A 23104-nucleotide genomic window follows, 5' to 3' on the forward strand; every position below is an offset into this window, starting at 1 on the left:
ATTTAGTTTATACTAAGCACAATGAACATTATACATTATTTATACATACAAGTACTTATCTATGAAAATGTCTCCACTAAATTAAGAATAAAAGACGTGAAAGAAAAATGACCACTCATCACCTTTCTTTGGAAGGATAGGAACTTTCGTTCATAAGTGGAATAAAGTCTAAAATGTGCGAAAATGGTTTGGCTATTTGAGACACTCATTTCAAGCCTCAGTGGTAGAGCGTTTACCTCTGGTGCTTGGGGTCTCGGGTTCAATCCCAGCCCCCACCAAGTGAACTTTGTGGTGGACAAACACCGTGTGCGTGGGTTTTCTCGGGGTTCTCCCGTTTCCTCCCACTTTCTTCATTCCACCATTTCATTCATTACTCACCATCACCGTCTCCTTTAGCCTAACCGGCATAACCGTGGGACGTAAAACTCAAAGATTTCATTTCATTTTTTCATTTCAAGCCAAAGTTTCAAAATATTCTTTCTACGCTTGTGAAAATACGGCTTGTAAGAGAAGGAGGTGAGCATTTTTTTTTTTTTTTTTGTATCATGGTCGTACAGATTTCTAATTAGGCCAAACACTCACCGTCCCTAACGTATTTTCTTATTAATAACTTGGTTTTCGCCAATTACGTTCTCTCCATGCCCAAGAAAACTGTAGTCAAATATTTCTGTTAGTTCCAAAGTTATTGGGAACATAAGAAGTACGATACATTTGGCGTGGGACACCCTGATTCGATTCCCGGCGGGAGCTCATGTGTTCGGGTTCCACGTTAAGGTGTAGGTTCATGTCTCATATAGCCTCGTTACTGAAAGGGACACTAAACTAAAAATCAAATAAAAAAAAAGACGTATGATGACGTATGCTATATAATACGTCTATACCTAAAAGAATAGATTCTAACTTGATTCTCTGTGACGTCAATGTAAATTACTTTGCTATTCTCAAAACTGAGTATAAAGGGCACGGTGGCTCAGTGGTAGGTTGCTCATTTACGGTGCGTGAGGTCCCTGGTTCGATTCTCGACTAAGTAAGTTTGTGGTAGACAACATCGTGTCCGTGGATTTTCTCAGATTACTCCCGTTTCCTCCCACATTCTAATTTCACCGATTCTTCCACAATCATTAACTTGCCTTAATCACCCGTCTCCCTTAGCCTAAAGGACATAGTCGTGGGAAGTTAAACTACAAGATCTCATTGCATTTCATTTTTCGGACCCAGACGGTAGAGACAAAGGGAACAAACATGGTAAAGCCTGACTGAAGTAAAGAAACCCGGAAAGAAAAAGAGCCAGGGGCGGATCCAGGACCGATTTCTGGGAAGGGGGGCGGGGGTTGTCATACTGCTACTCTTAAGGACTCCAAACTTTGGGATGCGTTTTATTTATATATATAAAATAAGGAAGTTTCTTCTTCTGGATCCGCCCCTGAAAAGAACATAATTAACTGTTCTAAAATGTCAGAGCTAAATTAGTGATTCTCAAGCTATGGATCGCGAGCCACTCACTGGTGGCTCCTAAGGAAGGTGTGTCTTCATGTCGTTGTGTTCTCGCATTTGACTCACCTCTGAATGCTATTTATGCAATGAAAAGATGAATAGTTCGAAACTTCGAATGAGAGCATTAACTAAATTACGTCTTTGATAAAATCCCACTCCCCCATTTCGTAAAATTTTAATCATTAACTCTAAGACAATGAAGAATATAAAAATGAAAAAATATGAGAGATTGTATCACAAAATAATTTTGTATGAAGCTAAAAATTTTTTTTCAACACCCTCTGTATAGTGTACATATTTTGGAAGCGATTACTAGTTTACCTAATCATATTTTGGAGCTATCATATGTATAAACATATTTGATTTTAAACTTCAATTCCTGATTAATTCGGGAATATTTCGTTTCTGTAAAACAGGGGAATGTCTTTATTAAACTGCACTTCTGGGTTCCGGGAAGTTTGACATTATCCCACTCGGGCTCAGGCTTGAAAAGTTTCAGAAACATTCCTTTAGCTTACTACACTAAGTATATCTTAGAGCATCTAACCAAATAGTCACAATTCTTTCCTTTAGTTCAATAAAACAAATTCACAGATCATCACAGACTACGTTATTTCTCTATCTCTTAGATCGGACGTATATTGATTAAAGAGATAGGGCCAAGACCAATGCAACAAAATTTCGTAACGCATGTTCACTCGAGCGTATACTACACCTTTCTTATGTTGTGACTAAGACTTACAGTCAATGTATTCGGGCTTGATTCTTCGCATTTTCTCCTGTCTCAGTTTGACTGGTCTTCCTTTGCTCAATATGCGGCCGACCTTACTCTATGATCAATCATAGAGCCTGATAGACTGTAATCATATTTACAATCACTGGAATATTTCCACACACATCAATACCAAAACAAATTTCTTCCAGACGAACCAACTAGTTAGAATGCTTATATATTCATCCGTGCAGCTGGATCACCTAGCGGCTTTTTTAATACTATAATGCAAGGGTGCACGTGGCCTGCAGAGATCTTTATCGCAGCCCGCGCCTTTTCAAAAATTGAGAACTTAACATTATAAAAACATTTTAAGTAGTAACAAAATAGATCGTAGCATCTTACACATCTAAATACCACAGCATATTTTAGTGACCAGCGAGTGTATTGAAATTAATAATGTGACGCACACAGTCTGGTGGGTTAAGACTCCTGCGTACAATACATCTAATTCTCTTTGCTTTTTGCGAACAGCAATACATGAACTATACATATACTGATAAGCCTATATACATATACACAGAAACTGAATGAGATTGTAAGATTTATCACTTGAGGTGATGTATTGAAGTAAGTTGTTCTTTCACGATCCTTTAGTAAGTTCGCCGTTAACCTTTACGTTTTGAAGTACCACCTCCGGCATATGTTTTACAGATGTCATTTTGGGCCTTGGAGCTAAAATAGAAAACAAGAGGGCATGAAATTAGCGTTACTTCAAAAACACATAAGATATTTACTATACATTATATAAGTTCTAACTGACTTATACATTTAAAAAAATGATATCAAATATTTCATAACTGAAATCAATTAGGAGCAAGAAAAAAGAAAATAAGTTAAATCAAATGTTTGGTGTACGATAAGAAAGTCTTTTAAGTCAAGTAATCAGTGTAAGATAAGAAAATATGTTAAATCAATTAACTAAACCGTGTAAGAAAAGGAAATGTATTAAATCAAGTATTCAATTGGCGTGGGAAAGGAAATATGTTTAAATCAAGTAGCTAATTACGGTAAGAAAAGGTAATTTATTAAATCAACTAATTAATTAGTGTAGGAAAAAGAAAATCTTTTACATAATGTAATCGATGTAGGATAAGAAATTATGCTAAATTAAGGCATCAGTATAGGTAAGGAAAATCAGTTAAATTAGGTAATCGGTGTAGGAAAGGAAAACATGTTAAATCAAGTAACTAATAAAATTAAGTAATCGGAGTAGGAAAATAAAATATATTAAATCAAGTAATCGGTATAGGATAAGACATTGTGTTAAATCATGTGATCGGTGCAGAAAAAGAAAATATGTTAAATCAAGTAACTAATTATTATATGAAAATGAAATCTACAAAATCAAGTAGCTAATCGGCGTGGAAAAAGGAAATTGCTAAATCAAGTAACTAATCAGTGTAGGAAAAGGAACTGTTAAATCAAGTAATCAGTACAGGATAAGAAAGTTCGTTAAAGCAAACAATCAGTGTAGGATAAGAGAACCTGTTGAATAACTAATCAGTGTAGGAAAAGGAAATATATTAAGTCAACTAGCTAATTGGTGTGGAAAGAGTGGATCTGTAAGATCAATAGCTAATCAGTATAAGAAATGGAAATACGTTAAGTCAAACAGTCTGTGTAGGAAAAATAATTATGTTAAATCAAAAAGATTTGATTTAATTGTAAGGTTAGTGTCTCTTTCAACAGCGAGACTACATAAGACGTGTATCTACAGCTTAACGTGGGATCCGAACCATATGAGCTCCGCCAGGAATCGAACCTGAGTCTCCAACTCTAAAGGCGCGTATATTTTGCGTAATTGCGTATTTAAAGAAGAATTATAATTGTAGTCGGTTCTAATATAATAAATAGCTTTAAAATCCTAGAATAAAGCTAAAATGTCCGAGGGCTGTCCAGAAAGTAGCAAACGTTTTGGCGTATCGCGGTGGTGGGCACGCTTAGAGTCGCCATCTTGGTGTAGCGTGAGGACCGTGCCGCTCCTACTGTGCTCTATGTTACGTGTTACAATGTGCACTGCAATAGAAAATTCCCTTCTTGTGAGGTATGTGAAACACTGAGAAAGTTAAGGTGTGTGATTCAAAACAAGCGCCGGGAAAAACTTAGTGTGAAGATGTTGTTTTTTTCACAACAACGCACGTCCGCACATGGCCAAGCCTGCCCGACAGCTCTTGGATGAGAGGTAGAGATGCAAAAAAGCCGGCTTTTTTGAATCGATGGTTTTTTGCACATAAAAAGCCGGCTTTTTTGGAAAAAAACGAGAATTTTGGAAATTTTGGCTTTTTTCATTTTCATGATTTTTCTATCTAAATAGCTTTCTTATAGTATATTCTATAGTTAGATAAGAATTCCATGACCTAAATAACATATTTCGCTCTAAAATTCACCATCAAGATGGATGGAGCACATGTTTTACGAATTAAAGCTAATATGAAGAATGTAGTATTTGAGGGCAATTTTAGAGGCTATTTAACTTTATTTTGACTTTTGAGTTATCGACATTTTTTTGTTCTCGGGATCATTTCAGTTTGTCGTCTGTGTTTCATTTCTAAGAGCTTAGTACTCTAACTTTTAGCGCAAAAGTTAAACTTACGTTTTTCTATATATCCGTCAAAGCGTACGTTTTACAATATATCCGACTAACCGTACTTCCACATTTCTGTTATACTGTAGCTGTGCAACGATTTAGCAATAATTTTCCGGATACAACCTTGAATACTAATTTATACAAATAATCAGTAGCGGATTTAGAAACGTACTTTGGGGCGGGTTTCTCTGATTGTTTCGTTTTCTAAAATGTCCTAATTTTATTTGGGAGGAGTTTGAAGTTTATGAGTACAGGCAGTGGTGCCCACCCCTCCTCATGTTTATGACGCACCCCCCTCAATTGTCTATCCGTAGGTGTTCTTCCATGAAAAAAATCTTTTCGATTAATTTCTACACCCCCTCAAACATATTTATATAGATTCTTACCCCCCCAATATTTAAATGACGCACTTTGCGTCATAGCTCCCCTTTGTGGGCACCCCTGGTACAGGCATAACTAATACTGTATTTCGTTTCGTTTATATATTTAGAGATAATCTTCCGGATACAATCTTGAAGATCATTTTATACTGAGAATCAGTGGCGGATTTAGAAAAGTATTTTGGGAGGGTTTTTTTTTTCTTACTAATGTTTAGTTTTTCTAAACATTCGTAATTTTTATTTGACGGGAGCTTAAAGTTTATGAGTAAAGGCATAACTAATAGATATTTCGATTGTTTTAGACATTCCGTAATTTTGGGGAACAGGCTTCAGTCCGAAAGACCGTCCCCCTAATCTTCGCAAAACCGTCACTGCTGGTAATTAGTAATAATAACGATTTAAAAACAATAAGAAATGAAGTCGGCCAACTCACAGTACACGCACTATTTCTACTTCATAGATGGAATGAAGAAAAGTTTTGTCAGAATGGTCGAATGCTGAGTTGAATCCCGGACTTCCCGATAGAAGCGCAAAAGCTCCACTCAGTCATGCTTGTTGTGCAGTTGTATTTATCTTAACTTAAATATATTCCGTAGTCTTTTTTTTTTTGGTGGTGGTGGGGTGGGGAGAGTTCCATAATGATATGAAGGGTGTGAGCCAAGAACATGGTAACTAACAAATTTTCAATTGCTGAGTTATGCAGCACCATATAGACAGCAACGCATACCGCTTCGTTTAATCCTTCATGTATAGTCTTATGTGAAAAATCAGTTTTCCGACTTTCAAAATGGATTGTGCAGCAGAAAATTTCTAATTTCTTAAAATAGTAAAATTGTGGGTTACCATGTTCTTACCTCACACCCTTCATATGTTGAATCCCTCTTGTTAAAAATACAGAAAACTTGAGGAATGAGTAAACCGTGATCGTGCTTATATAAAACTGTAGAATTTCAAGAATATACAAAAAAGCTCTAGATGTGCAGCCTTTAAGTGTATCATATAAATCTAAGTATTTTTCTTATGTTTTATTTTAATTTTATTTTGTTCCAAAAAGAGGAATAAACACTGCTGAACAAGACTGCACTTATTTAATGTAAAAATACATTTACACGTGACGTTTCGATCTTCTAGCCAAAATCCTCATCAGACGTACACTCTGATGACATCCTCATCAGAGGATACATCAGGATACATCAGACTTTCTCATCAGAGTGTACGTCTGATGAGGATCTTGGCTAGAAGATCGAAACGTCACGTGTAAATGTGTTTTTATATTAAATAAGTGTAGTCTTGTTCAGCATTGTGTTTATTTTTCTGATTTTATTTGCAAGACGTATGACTATGATTGTGTGTCAGCCCAAAAAGAGGGTATGGAATATTTTGAAGTAAAAATACTACATAGAATTTTGCAACTTGTTTGAATATTTTTTTAAAGAAGTATTTACTTTTAGGGTTGGCTGGTTTACACCAGCTGTTTTTTTCTTTTTTTTAAAAAAAAAATAAACAACTGGTTTAAACCAAAAAATAAAATAAAAACAACGAAAAATGCGAATCGTGTAAACTTTATGGTGACGTTTCCACACATCAAACCATGTGCATTAGTTTTATTTCCTTTTCACCTTTTAATCAAGGTGTCCCATGTTCAATTCTCGGTCAAACCACAACCCTTCTTTCATGCGTAAACAAAGTAGCGGTTCGGATGTAACTTCAAGCGAAAGTCTTCTCCTTGATAACCTCGGTATTAAGCCTGAACATACGAAACGAAACTAAATTGTATATTTCCGCATGCCTGAATACCTGTTGTTTTATAAAGAAGCCAAGGTTGCTTAAATATATTGATATAAATTGGCAAAATTTATGGATTGCCTACGTAGCTTCCAACATTAGCTTAGATTGTATTTTCAATGATATGTACGTACTAAATTTGTAATTTAATATCTCAGTTTTAGCGTACTGATTATGATACGTTGACCTTTAAATTTTACATGCAAAGCAATAACATGATTTTTCCGTTATTGTTTTACATTTAGAATAATGACGGGATTTTCCCGATGGCTAGGGCGGGAGTTTCTCAATTGAAGAAATTTACTGACCGGACTTCTTTAAGCTTATGTGACCTCTTCCAGCATAACCTCGTTGTTGCATAACACCATCAAGATGAAACAAACTTACTTCTGTCAATATGTAATAAAAATATATAAAGCAAAATATCTAAACCCAAAAATCTGATTTAAAACCCAAAAAAACTAGTTTAAACTCCCCCCCAAAAAAACTTTTTTTTTGGCATTTTTAAAAACAACCATGGCTCTTGCCAACCCTGTTTACTTTTGTATGTAAGAGGTTAAAAAATCTTATTATATACATTGGTTAATCCTTTGGATTTCATAATGTAAATATGTAGAGAAGTAAAACTGTTTGAATATCTTTTCGAAATTCATGGTTTATTTTCGAGGTTTTATATTATTATCGGCATCAACCACTAATTAAATGACTTTTTGTGTTATAGAGAAGCGAAACAAAATCTGGTTTATCAATTTAAAGCAGGATTTTCAAAAAAGCCCAAAATTTCCCAAGCAAAAAAGCGAAGCAGAAAAAACCGAGTTTTTTTTTCAAAAAAGCCGTTTTTTTCCGAGCCCTTGCATCTCTAATGAGAGGTTTTCGATCACTCACCATACAGTCTGTATTTGGCGCCAAGCAACTACCATCTCTTTCCAGCGATGAAGGCATGGCTCTCTACACAATACTTTGATACTGATTCCGAACTGCATGCTAGTGTAAGCCAGTGGTTGCAATCGCATGTGGCAGATTTCTACCGTGACGGTATTGATAAACTTGTGCCATGTTACGGTAAATGGTGATTATATGGAAAATAGCTTAAGAGTGTACCTTTCAAATATATATAATACAATTTGTTTCATTCATTCTGTTACATTCTTTTTTTTTTTTACGAAACGTCTGTTACTTTCTGGACAGCAGTTGTATTTTTGAAAAAAAAAAATGCAATTCAAATAAATAAAATGAACCCGTTGTCATCAAGGTTTATTCCATATGTTAGAATTGGGATTCTGTTGCTAGGGGTGTTTTTTCTTTCTACGGATTTCTCTCGTGGGTAAACTAATATGATAAAAGCCTAACTTAGGCCATGGCCTAATCATATATTAGAAATAATCAAAATCGGTATAGCGGTCTTGAATAAATTGTTCCTCAAACATATTACTTCATTCTTATTTCTGTAGCTAGATTTTGTCGGGAAAAGATCTTATTAGATCGAACAGGGATTGCTGCAGCGTTCCAGCATGAGCCTCTGCTTCCTGAAGATAAATACAAACTAGGGATGGGCAAAACCGTGTTTCATAAAAGCCGGGAACCGGTTGGTAGGAAAACGGAAATCAGAAAAACCAACATTTCGGTTTTCTCCAAAAAACGTTTCGGTTTTTCACTGAAACAGGTTTCGGTTTTCTCCAAAACCGGTTCGCTTTTTTCACCGAAACCAGTTTCGGTTTTCTTCAAAAACCTTTTCACTTATTCTCAAAAACCGGTTCGCTTTTCTCAAAAAACGGTTCGGTTTTCATCGAATACATAAATATATTTATGTGGAAACGAATTTGGTTTTTGGAGAACAACGAAACACTATTCTGGTCAGAAGTAGAACCGATTTTGGAAAAACTGAAACCGGTTTCGATGAAAAACTGAACCGGTTTTGGAGAAACCGAAACCGAATTCGGTGAAAAATCGAACCGCTTTAGGAGAAAACCGAAACCGGTTTCGGAGAAGAAACGGTTTTTTGTCAACTTTTAAACACTTGTTTTGGTTACTTAAAATCGGAAACAGAAAAACCAGTTTTTGTGCCCACTACTAATACAAACCTTGTTCCTGAAACTGGTGATATTAGTATACTAAAGGTTTACACATTTTATTACTTAATGCAATTATCATCCCATACTTAGCTCAGCATAGGTTGAAAGATGTTAAAACCGAAAACGGTTCCCCAAGCACGCTGAGTCACAAATATTTGCTGTTAATGCCAATCGTATGTACTACTTGACTGTTTACTGAGTCTAAATTTTCTCCCAGCTGACACAAACCCTGAAAACCAACCCTTATTGCTAGATCAATCTCGAGTGGGATGTACAGTTGGACTGCTATTGATAACTCGAATTTTTCACATTCCCTTGAACTCTCCATAATACTCAATGTTAAAATAACCTCTGTAACTCGAATGTTTAAAAATTTTAACTTCGATAAGTCGAATTTTTGGGTTCATAATCATATTTAAAAACCTCGGTGACTCGAACTTTCGTATCTACGAACCTCTATGAGTCGAAGTTTATAAGTCGAATTCCTCTTGATGTGACCTCGATAACTCGAAGCTCTAGGCGTTTACGTAATTGTCATTGTTGTTAGTCCTGTCATTGTTTTTAATGTGTACTACTGTAATTTTGTTGTCAGGGGCGGATCCAGGAAGGGGGGATTGGTGGGTTGCAATACTGCTACTTAGAGCTACTTTTAAGAGCTACAAACTCTGGGATTGGTTTCATCTATATACAAAATAAGAAAGTTCCCTCTTCTCGGGAAGGGGGGGGGGAATCGCTCCGCTTGCCCCCCATGAATTCGCCCCTGAATGTTGTACTCATGTCTAGTATTTTATTTTTATTAGGCATATTATTTAATTTGAAGAAATTTACAACTTCCGAGCTACAGAGGTTGGATAAATAAAACTTCGAGCTATAGAGGTTATATAGCCACTTTTTATGAGGAAGGCGGAACATAGTATCTCGAATTTTTGATCTGGCCACCTTGATTACTCGAAAAACTCGATAACTCGAATTTTTATCTATTCTCATTAGCTTCTAGTTATCGAGTTCCCACTGTATTTCAATGTAAAATGTCCACAAATAATGTCAATAACTTTTCGTGATGTATTCAAAGTAAACTAAGCTAAACAAGGTTTCCCCAACAGCATAGACCTGTATTTGTCGTTAGACAAGCTTATATACTACTAGAACTAGAGTGTATACTGAGTTTATGTATGCTGTGCCATCACCAATTCGCACTTGGCCCAAATTTGGCTAAGTGTTAAATAAACCCAGCAATGATTTTCCAATTGAGGCAACCAATATGATCTTACTTGTTACTGCATAATTCTGTCTCAGACATAGAAATGTGTAAAATCACTACAACAGATAGACTATAATTAATACTTACGTCTTTTGAGTAATCTTTTTTCGATGATAATGATTGGAGACTCAAAGATGAGAGAGAAAATTGCTGCTAAGACGAGCGTGATTACCAAATCAGCAAGGAAGCTTCTCACCTAAAATGAGATAATATTAAATTGTAGCTCATAATATTATATGGGCTCATTGTTACACTGCACACATATTGATATTTTATCATTTAAGACTTTTTCTTTGTTTGATTTATATTTACATATATTTAATGTTACATTTTCTTACTAAAGACTTGTTTTCTCTTCGTGTGTTTGGATAACGCTGAGAGAAAGTCCTCGATAATTACCTACATGTTTCTGAATATGAAAATTATAATCACGCATTAGCCATTCCATAAGTACAGCACTAATTACATTCATTAGCCCCCGAACCATTAGTACATCGCTAACCATATGCATTGGCCAAACCATTAGTACAGTGCTAATCATGTACATAGCTGAACCATTAGTACAGCGCTAATCATATGCATTAGCCAAATCATTAGTACAGCGCTAATCACATGCATTAACCAAATTATCAGTACTGCGCTAATCACACGCCTTGAATACGTCCAATAGAGTTTAGTGATATATTTTCTTATTTTTCAGAACTCTCCGGTTACTATGTACAGTCGTTTTGTACCTCAGGTTTGACTAACACATGATGCGAACTTCTGTCTTTTGTAATTGTATTGTTATTCATAATTTATATCGAAAAAAGGCCATGACTTTTCCGCAGGGCTGTTCAAATACATGAGGAGAAATCAAGTAAGGGCGAATACTCCTGATGTACTTGTATAGCCTTGCATAATAGTGGCGGCGGGCTTTTATTTTCGGTATAAATCGTGGATACCACCATCAAAGTGTCACGAAATACGGAAGTTAGCATCATACGTTAGTAAAACTCTTAGTAACATGTTAAGAACGACTTTGCATAGGGCCCTTCTAGTTTTTTGTAAGAAAAAGATTTTATCTTGAAGCTCTCTGCGATTGTAACAGAAAATTTGAAATATAGTTTATCACCTTAAAGCATAGTTTTATAGTTTAATAGTTAGCATTCGCCGCAGGAGGTCCGGGTTCGATTCCAGGGTGAAGCTCATGTTGTTTTGTTTGGATCTCACATTAAGCTCAATTCTATTCAAAAGTATGGCAGATAAAGTTGATTGTTTATTTAACAATGGTGGCCTCCAACAATGAAACTAATAACAATATGTGAAATCGACACGTACCATTCTCTAGATAGTCCAATCGTAAATGAGTGTGCCAAGTTTGGTCAGTTTCTGGTAGAAAGTATAGCAGATAAAGTTGATTGATTATTTAACAATGGTAGCCTCTAACAGTAACAATGAAACTAATAACAATATGTGAAAGTGGCACGCACAGTTCCCTAGATTTTGTAACGTCCATTAAGCAGATTGTATTCGTTTTCGCGTAGTTTTTGAATTATTCATTTTATTTTTGATTATTTTAATTTTATTTCTTGTATGTGCTAACATTGGTGACGGTGGCGCCATCTACCGTGTTAGAAACAAATTATTTGGACGTTATAAATAACCTTAAATCATTTCTGCTGGTTATGATAGAGAATTTAGCCACAGAGACTAATATATAACTTACCGCATTGTAATCATCCAAATAAATGGGCGTCCTTAGAGATCCTATATCGTACATCTGCGTGGTTATGTGCATGAGATAAGTGCAGTAGGTGAGACGACTTAATACTTGAAGAGGCTTCCATGATAAAAATGTATTCACTGGTCCTAAAAAGGTAAAAAGAAAACAATAATACCATGTTATCACATCAATTCACAATCTTTATACAGATTTTATGATTTGCTAAACCTATTTAGGCTAATTCCTTTTGCTTTGAATGAAATTATTTAAAAGTAGGGATGCCAATATTATGAATTTATCATGGTTATCAAAATTCCCATTATTGTTTACCAAACTTGATTTATCGCAACCGCGACATTTAACCAACTACATAATCATCTTTTGCTCTGTCTTTTGCGGCTTACGTGGGATTAGCATTTCTGGCGGTTCTCTCCCATCTTGCTCAGCCTCGAAAACATCATTCTCTATTAACCTATTTTCATCTAAGTCCGTAGTCACACTCTCTATCTATTTTCTTTTTTGTCTTCCTCTTCCTCTTTTGCCTTCTACTTCCATCTTCCACATTCTCTTGCCGATATAATCATCATTTGTTTTCTAATTTTAATTCACTAGATATGAAACCAAATTACGAGGAAGTGGTGCTCACGGTGTTTTGGAGCTCACAAGGGATCAGCATTACTCACACAACTTCCATTTACTCTGACTGCCTCTATATCCGTCCGCATCTGCTCACCATTAAGTGCCCGCCTTTGCGTGAAATACAATGGATATTTATTTCCCGTTCTAAATGTATCCTCAGTTTTTACTTAACATGCTTCATTTACGATTTTGTTTCCGGGAGGGGACCTTTGCTAACTTTCGGGGGGATGGCTTTGTCTAGAAATGTGAAAATTCTGCGAGATATTTCATTTATTTTACTATAGTAAGTAAGATTTGGGAGGGGGTGTTAAGCCTGGAATCCCCCTCCCTAAATACGCCACCTAAACCTCATATACTTTGTTTTTACCTCATATAACAAAATTTATTTAATAGTTTTGAAAAAAATCCTTATCAACAATCATTCATTTTAGACATTATTTATCCCTATTATTGTGGTATTTTTCGTGCCAACAATAACTACTACAATAGAAGTGTATTGCTGTATTTAATGAATCCCATCTTTCGAAACCAAAATGTAGGGATACTTTAGTGAATTCAAGAATAGTAGTTACCCAAGTAACAAAAGGAAAGTGCAACAATTTAACTCACATACGTTTAAGTCCTGTATCATATAATATATAATAAAAAGACGGCTAATTTAAATAGTGGGGCCTATGTACCTTATGTATATTCCTACATGGAAAGAAAAATCGAGCACGTTTAGAAGGAAAATCCGTAGGTTCCAGCTACAGGCGGCTTTCCTAGCGCTATTCCGGCTTTGGCAGGAGAACCGCAATCCTGGAAAATTCGTGTTGTGGTACAGATATTTTGGACTGTGTAATGTCCGTTAAAAAAAAAAAATGTTTATCAAAGTACATGGCTATGATTTTCCGTACTATGGTAGTTTTAATAGAGGACACCCATGATTTTCGTCTATTTGCGACTGTACACTTTAGTCCTGACTACGCCCCCCCCCAAAAAAAAAAAAACTGTACGTAGACTGGTACAGACAATCTTGTATCATACCGACTCCTGGTAAATTTCGCTCTCCGGATTTTCTAGACTAAAAACCAGCTTCTTCTGTCTCAGTGTATATACAAGTTGTCTGAAAAAGATGGTACCAGACGGACATCCTGTATATTGTACCCTTTTCTTTATTTTTTCAAGTGCTTAGTATGTAGAGAGAGGTGTCAGTGACAAGGATTGCTATTAGATACTCCAAGTTTTGATTAAAATACCAGGCATTCCCAAGACTACATTTTTTTCAATATGGTGCCCACACAACAGAAGGATATGAAATACGCAAAGACACCGTTCGTTTTCACAGTTCAACGCAACTTTCGGCGACAGTTTGGGGTTGATCCATCTGACAAGAGCTCTACTGCGTTGGCATACACAACTTATGAAGACAGGTTACCTATTCAAAGGCAAAAGCACCGGCTGTTCTTCGCATTCAGAGGAGACAGTGTATACGATAATCCTTCCAACACAGCTCCACGAAGTCAGTTTGGAAGGCGGGCCGTGAGCTAACATTGGCCCTCTCAACAACCTGAGATGTTCTTAGTAAGTGTTAGAAATTCAAGCCTTATAAGTTACAATTTGTGAAGGCGCGTAGTGAAGATTAAAAAAAAAATCGCATTGACTTCAGTGTAGATATGTTGGCATTCCTGGAAAATTATGATTTCACGGACAGAGTAGTCATCAGTTATGAGACGACCTCCCATATCAGCGACAAAATCAACAGGCATAGTATTCAAATCTAGGATTCAGGACACCCTCAGCAAATCACTGAGCATGGCAGAGATTCTCCGAAGTTGAACATCTTTGCCGCCATGTACAGAACAAAGCTGTATGGGCTATTCTTCTTTACAAAAAGAACTGTTGATTCGAAAAATGTCACGAAGGATGCCCATATTGAATCTTTGCAAGGTAGGTAAAAAAAAAAAAAACTTTGATATATTATCTTGCTTTTGGTATATAAAGTATTCTAATATCACATCAGGAGTCCCGAGAATATTTTTCAAAGGGTACATTCTTTTTCGGACACCCTGTACTACATGCCTACATAGATGCAAGAACACTGCATGGCCGGTCGGTCTAGCAGTTTCTTGCTGGCACAACTAACGTTTCAGGCTCTACCGAGGTAACGGAATTCTAATTAAGGGCCGAAACGTTTAGTCGTTAGATAGGTTGCTACTTCCTGTCTGCCTATCACTGTTCTGAAGTTTCCCCCTATTTTGAAAGCTCTGTATAATAACGTGTAAACTAAGTTCCAATACCAATAATGATCATCACCAATTTCCTCAACTAACATGCAAGTCGGGACATTTAATAGTCTCGACAGGAAAATATTATCTCCGAAATCGGGACAGTCCCGACAAAACCGGGACGGGTACTAACCCCTGATTGTTTGAAAACATTGGCACATTGAACATTCTATTAGGATTGTTAAATATGTTCCAAGAGATGTTAAATGTGGATATAATACTCACCTCCCATTCCAGTTATGCAGGCGAAAACAACCCATCCAACACCAATGGCCCATGCTAAACGATGGAAGCCCATGTAAAATGATTCTTCAATAATGTTGTACTTATGCCATGATTGAACGAAAGGATAAAAACCATACAATGTTGCCAGGCAAAGAGTGCATGATACCGGCCAGCCAACAAGACCCCAATACTGTAAAGGAAACATGTATTGATATATTTTCTATATTTTATAATTATACGAAATGGTTCAATAAATCAAAGAAATAAGAATGAATATTTACTATCGTTTTCAAGTAATTAACAACACAAACGTAATGCAGAAATCTTTACGTGTGCTAAGGTATTAAATTCGTGATTCCTCCAGAACCTAAATTGAGAGTACGTAACTCCCATGTTGTAGTCATGAGTCGATAAAGAAATAAGTTTATAGTCATGAGCCAACACAGCAAGTCAATTTTACGGTCGTTGAAAGACAGTGAGTAAAGAAATGAAATGAAATGAAAGCTTTCAGTTTTACGTCCCACGGTTATGCCGGTTAGGCTAAAGGAGACGCTGATGATAAGAAATGAATGAAAATGGTGAAATGAAGAAAGTGGGAGAACCCCGAGAAAACCTACGAGCACGGTGTTTGTCCACCACAAAGTCCACACGGCGCGAGTTGGGATCGAACCAGGGACCCCAAACACCGAAGGTGAACGCTGTACCACTGAGCTACCGCGCCTCCCGTGAGTAAAGGCACTACGTAGTGAGTTCTTGAGATTTTCAACAGATGATATTATAGGGAAGATCACATGAAACTTGTCTGGCACCCGGCAGAAACAATTGATGAGATAGGAATGTATTGTTGCGGTCGGATGAATAATTGTCACATTAGTGTTGTAATCATTGCGAAAAGCTTCCTGTCTTTGCAAGGATGATTCGGTATGAAGTCACCATCCGAAATCCGTCCAAATCGAATCAGTGAGAAATCATCCAATTTCTAAGCGCAGAGGGATGTCAACAGTCTGAGGTATTCCCAGGGGCGGATTAAGGTTTCTGGCGCCCCTAAGCACTCTTAGATAAGGCGCTTCCTCCCCAACGTACATCTACGCACTTCTCATAAAACACCAGCACGATTCATGTTTAAAATATATACATACCAGTATACAAAATCTCCGTTCATCACATTACATAAAACAAATATATATGACTCTTTGAATCTTTACATGTATAGGCTACATCTTTACATGTCATAATTTGGACGGTAACACACCCTTTTCTACCTTTAAACATCAACAGTTATTAGAAATAGTACGATATTTGTTAAACATTTCTCCCTGGCTTTAGCGTGTGCAAATAAACTAACAACTGGTTCGAAACCTATCTTTCTTAACAGTTCGTTTTCAATACACATTTTACTAAGAGCTAAAAGTTTTCCGTTGTGCACTCCGGACCGTAAATGATTCTTAACGCGTTTTAACACAAAAATAGATCTTTCCCCTGAACAGTTTGAAGTTTGCGCAGAAATAAACATTCATAGGCAAATATCTACTTTGGGAAAGATGGTTTCGAGTTTCTTTGTCCGAATGTACCTCAACATTTCAGATGCAGTTTTGATGGCTACACCACACGCTTTCAAGCGGGCTTTGAGATGAATGCGTTCATTCAAAAAACTGTCATTTAAGCCATCTTTGTAATGGAGAACAAACGCATTCGCTTTTGCTCGGATGGTTTCACAGTCCATACTATCCAGTTTTGCAAGGAAATTAAATTTTTCATTTATCATGTATTCCTTTTTCCTTCTGCACAATTCAGAGATGAGGGAATCCATAATTGCGTTAAATGTCTCTATACGAAATAGTTCTCTTCCTGTAAACATGTGTTCTTCCTCTTTTGTTTCATCGGGAGCACTTTTCCTACTTTTCTTCCGTCCCTTGTCATGCAGATATTTCTGACAACCACTGACGTTCTTTGCTTTCTCTTCGTATGCATCGAACTCCGTAAGAACAATTTGCAAATATTCTTCTATTCCTGCAATTACTTCTGTTGCTTCATTCACATCAATATCTGTTACTTGTAGTTTTTTATTGTCTGCATCGAATCGCTCCATGATCTTTGCCCAGATAGTATACTCTACATCAATGCTGACTCTAACTGTTGTAGTTTTCCCCAGTAATCATCAGCATCACGACGAGTTTGTGATTTTTCATTGTCTTAGTCAGACTTTCGGGATTTTTCAGTCACTGGAACTACTGCAGAACTGCAAGCATTAACCTCATCTGTGCCACTGTCATTGATCTTCACGTTGGATTCTTGCTAGATACCAACCGCAACTGTATCACGTGCTGACGTGTTTGTTGTCTTATCACTTCCTCTGCCACCAAAAAACGTTTCGACTTTAGGAATTTTCTTCAGTTGTTCTCTTTCTTTCTCGTCCTTCTCTCTGTTTAACTTGCGTCTTTCGGTACCTGATAATATTTTCCTTAACAGGCTGACTACAAAGGTGATTTGAGGGTACTGGTCCCAGAAAACCATACAATTTGTTCTTATCTTTGGCTCGATTATGGATAGTTATATCACATTTTTGTCGCGATATTTTGCTCCTCCCGAAAGTGTGCCAATGGGAGCCTAGCACCATATGTCATACTCATGGTCTCACAGTAATTTGTGACAATGAGCATCATATATGATACTCAAGAACCTGGATAGGTTAGTAATTTGTGACATCGAACATGAGTTTCATCTATGGTGCTAATGGCCCCACAGAGAAATAAGGTGAGCACCACATATGATGCTCATGGCAGTCAACCTGTGATTCTATTATTGACACGACGTGTGCATAGCGGCCCCGCGTAGCGTAGTCGCTAACCCTCTTGCCTTCGGTGCGAGCGGTCTCGGCTTCGATTCCCGGTGGGGCATTGGGTCGAAAAAGTGTACAACGCCTTTTCAGACCAGCAACCCTGAATGAGGTTTTCCTGAGTTTTTCCTCATTCACACCAGGCAAATGCCTGGTTGGTACCTAAGTTATAGGTCCCAGGCCGCTTCCTTCCTTTCCCCATCCTTTGTTCCTTCCCTCGCTCGCCGAGGGACGTCATCCCTCAAAACGTGACGGGCTAAATGGCCTTAGATGCCGAACGCCAAGAAATCTAAAATCCTATCCTATCCTACGACGTGTGCATAATAACAACGTAAACAGATAACGAACTAGATAACACTGTCTCGTCCTTTGCTATGCGGGGATACTGGAAACAAACATTGCAGTCCAGTGCTCCATCTACAATCCCTTTTAAAAAATCCAAGTCGATAGCGCCCTCTATTTAGTTTTTAATCTGGTAGAGAACAGAAAAGAAGCGAATATGATGTGCGTACACAGGTGGGGGCTTCAGCAAAGGAAACAGGTGCCTTATTACTACCAAAACTTCACAGCGCTTTTAGAAAATAAAGTACAAGTGCAACATTAGATTAGTGCTTTAGGGTATATCTAAAATTATAAAATAAGCCTATCAAGTGATTTGTGTAAACAAGGACCGATTTCTCGATAACTGACTTTTTACATATATTTTTTCTTGGGCGCTCCTTCAGCACTGGCGCCCTAGGCACCTGCCTACTGTGCCTGTGCGTTAATCCACCACTGGGTGTTCCGTCTGATGAGATGAGATACATCTATGAAGGTGCTTGTATATCGAGGACTATCGTCGTGGATTGAGTACGAATCTTTTGCACGGGTCCAACAATAAGAGGCGGTTTTTCCCTTTCCAACTGGGGATACCCCAAGAAGTTAAAGCCTCAGGCGTAAGCTTTGAGCTCATGGTGTCCGTGCTTTTTGACTACAGAGAACCATTACCCTTCAGTTTCAAGCCAACAGGAGAGACCATTAAAGCAGTCAACTGCTATGTCAGAGTCTTCCGTGTCACAGTGATGCGCTGTCCAAGATGAAGTCAGTGAGCGGTTCGTCCAACAACCGGAATAAGTCGCCTAGTGGTACAGTGGGACAAGAGCCTGAACGCCTACGGAGATTTCTTCTGAACTGCAAACACTATGGCACAATCAATATACGCATGCAAGTTTTTTCCGGTATAGCTATCGATAGGGGGTATATGGGTCAGAACTGGTTTAATTTGATCCCCTTTTATATATATATATATATATATATATATATATATATATATATATATATATATATATATATATATATATATATATATATATATATATATCGGGTATTCTAAAAATATTCTTAGGGACTACATAGTACTATTCTACAAGCCAAAATAAAACGAATATATACATTACAGTGGCGTAATTAGGGCGGCTTAAGTCCCCCCGAAATCTTAATTACTATAGTAAAGTAAAGCCCCCGAAATAAAATCGTAAATACGCCACTGTATATATATATATATATATATATATATATTTGGTCTAGGAATTAATTCGTGCGGTTGGTACGCACACATTGAAGCTGTAGTACAAACACAAAATACATAAATACCTTAAGAAAAATATTGTCCATCGCTAGCCACCACTTTCGCCCATCTGTCAGGCAATGTACGGATTCCGTGGCGAAAGAAGTCCTCATCCTTGGAAGCGATCCAGTCAGAGACCCATGTTTCGATATCTTCTGAAGAAGTAAACCGCTGTCCAATCAAATCGTTGTTCATGCAATCGAACAAGTAGTAGTCCGAAGGAGCAACGTCTGGTGAATACGGCGGGTGGGGTAAAACTTCCCATCCGACATTTTCTAAATAGGTTTTGACCGGTTTTGCGACATGTGGGCGAGCGTTATCATGTTGAACAATAAGTTTATCATGTCTGGTCTCTCATTCTGGTCGTGTTCTGGCCAGAGCTTGCTTCAAACGCATTAATTGTCGTCGATAACGTTCTCCATTCATAGTTTCACCCGGTTGCAGCAGCTCATAGTACACCACACCTTTCATATCCCACCATATGCACAGCATAACCTTTGCACAGTGAATATCTCGTTTTGGTTGTGATGGACCTGGTTCACCTGGTTTCACCCAGACCTTTTTTCGTTTAGGGTTCTCGTAATGGATCCACTTCTCATCACCCGTAATAATTCGATGCAGAAACCCCTTTCTGCTCTGTCGTTGAAGCAGCAATTCGCAAATGGTTTTTCGTCTTTCAACGTCTCTGTCTTTCAATTCATGTGGAACCCAATGTGACATCTTTTGAATCATTCCCATGGCTTTCAAGCGTTTGGAGACTGTTGTTTGATCAACGCCTAATGCTGCTGCAAGTTGTTCCTGCGTTTGACACGAATCCTGCTCGAGCAATGCTGTCAATTCTTCGTCTTGAAATTTTTTTGGCTGTCCAGCTCGCTCTTGGTCTGCCAAGCCGAAATCACCACTTCTAAACCGTGCAAACCACTTCTGACACGTTCGCTCAGCTAGAGCATGGTCACCATACACTTCCACCAAAATACGATGACTTTCAGTCGCACTTTTCTGCATGTTAAAGTAATGCAGCAGGACACCCCGCAAAAACACTTTATCAGGCACAAATTGCGCCATGTTCACTTAACTACAAACTGGTGTTGTTGACGCTTTAATCCACTGCCCTATACTACGAACGATACGCGATGACAGGGGTTTGCAACACATGTGTGGATACACGGAACTGTGGGACGCTCCGTTCGTTGCGCCATCTCTTGTCCACCCGCACGAATTAATTCCTAGACCAATATATATATATATATATATATATATATATATATATATATATATATATATATATATATATATATATATATATATATATATATATATATATATATATATATAACTGTATACCTTTCGCGTCATCGTTTGGAGACGCAAATTGCACTATGTGGCAACGTCGCAGATAAAGAACTATAGAATAGACCTACCAATCCATTAAATAGTGACATCGAGTCTTTCCATATGGCAATTAAAGTCGTTAGATGTTGACACTAGCACCACTTATTGTCGTAAAAATGGATATAATTGGTTGATGGATTCGGAGGGTTCCAAGATAATCTGCGATGTTGCCACATAGTTAAATTAGCAGCTGACGGAGAACGCGGAGGATATACCATTATACAGAAATTTCGTTTTATTTTGACCTGAAGAATAGCGCCCTTTTGTCCTTGGGCACCAGGTTTAGAACACTCGATATATACAAATGCAGACAAGCAATCAATTTCATCAGACAAAGTTAGGATTTCAGTCAGGACAAAGTTCAGTGTAAGCGACAGCGAGTAGGAAATGTGTGCATTAAAAAAATGGTTGTCGCCATATAACGGAAATTAAATTATGGCATTACTGTTCTATTTGTGATTTCCGGTGGCAATACCTAAATCAGCATCGCTGGAGTGGCCATACTGAATTCCGGGGCTAAATTAAGGCTAAATGGTTAGAATTTGGGCAGAAAACTTAGATGCTCTTATCGGGTAGTTATAAATTATATTTATACGACTATATATTTTAATGCTGTATTATGATGAATTGATACTTAATTCAACTTATCCTACTTATTGGTTTATGTGTTACGGTTTTAAAAAAAAAACTATAACTTCAGTTGCTTATCAGCGACCTTTCTCGAAGTTTTCCTGATAAGCTTTCTGACGAAGCACTGTCCTCTTTGATGTTCATATAGATAAAACTTAATTCTCACGTACTATTTATTTTGTAAAAATGTAGTAATATTATAAGACAAACTGTTATTTTAGAAATTGCTTCCTATAGCCAAGAATGTTTCGCCACCTACTTTCTTATGTACGAGATATATTTTAGTCCTTCATATGATTTCTGTGGAATGAAAAGGAAAATACATTGTACGTACGCGAACTACAGAATTCATACGATTTTCACGTAACTTGTTATATGGGGGTGGACCTTGACTTACTTGGTTCTGGCCCCGCGTAGCGTAGACGCTAGCGCTCTCTCCTTCAGTGCAAGCGGTCCCGGATTCGATTCCCGGTTGGGGTGTTCGATCGAAAAAGCGTAAAAAGCTTTTTCAGGCCAGCTACCCTGAATGAGGTTTCCATGGATTTTCCTCATTCACATCAGGCAATTGCCGGGCTGGTACCTAATATATTGGTCCCAGACCGCTTCCTTCCTTCCATTATCCTTTCTTCCTTCTCTTTCCTCGGATAGTGTGCTCATTAAGGGACGTCATCCCTCAAACGTGACGGGCTAAATGTCCATAGATGCCGAAAGTCCAGAAATTTAAATCCTAAATCCTTGACTTACTCGCTGTGAGAAACGTTTAAGTTTTGTTCGTGAGTTATTGACTCATCAACGTTAGTATTTGGACTTGCTCAAGCTGTCGCAATAACAATAATAATAGTAATAACAATTATATCATATATAGTTGTATACCTTTCGCGTCCTCGTCAGGAGACATGAATTGCAGTACGTGGCAACGTAGCAGATACCGAATTGTAGAGTAGATTTACCTATTCATCAAATAATTACATCGACTCTTTCCAGTTGGCAGTTTAAGTCGACAGGCCCAAAACGTTGAAACTAGCACCACTTATTGTCACAACAATCGACGTAACCGCTTGATGGATTCCTAGAGCAATGCTAATGGTTTCAAGTTAATCTACGACGTTGCTACGTAGTGAAATTCTTGATTCCCTGCAGCGGATAGAAGTTTCGCTTTATTTTGATATGTCGAATAGCACTCTGTTGTCCGCGAGCGCCATTTTTAGAACATCCGGCATATATCACAAATTACTATCTACAACAAGAATTAAGGGGAGAAGCATGATAGAAACCTGTTAAATCTTAATCTGACATTTAAACTTTGACTGAAAGCAATTCGTATTTTTAATAAATACCTGCTCAAATCAGTAAGCGACGAATATTATCTACAATCGAGAACCTCATTACTATGCTAAAGACAACGTTTATGGCAAGCAAATATGGTGCTCCAAGCTTCCTTTAAACACTG

At 37.4% G+C, this 23104-nt stretch overlaps 1 protein-coding gene across 1 annotated transcript in view; it reads right to left on the reverse strand.

The window, feature by feature from the left end:
* Positions 1-1721: 1721 nt before the first annotated feature.
* The window catches only part of LOC145670114 (nose resistant to fluoxetine protein 6-like), a 47947-nt gene continuing 26564 nt past the window's right edge, over positions 1722-23104 (reverse strand). The window contains exons 9-12 of the mRNA XM_081738482.1: positions 15191-15380; positions 12063-12205; positions 10442-10550; positions 1722-2941 (exon numbers count right to left, since the gene is read on the reverse strand). Of these exons, the coding sequence (XP_081594608.1) occupies positions 2850-2941; positions 10442-10550; positions 12063-12205; positions 15191-15380 (534 nt within the window). The 3' untranslated portion in view covers positions 1722-2849. The remainder of the gene's footprint in view (positions 2942-10441; positions 10551-12062; positions 12206-15190; positions 15381-23104) is intronic.

Source organism: Thermobia domestica, chromosome 14, assembly GCF_964235325.1.
Source record: "Thermobia domestica chromosome 14, izTheDome1.hap1.1, whole genome shotgun sequence".
Taxonomy (NCBI): domain Eukaryota; kingdom Metazoa; phylum Arthropoda; class Insecta; order Zygentoma; family Lepismatidae; genus Thermobia; species Thermobia domestica.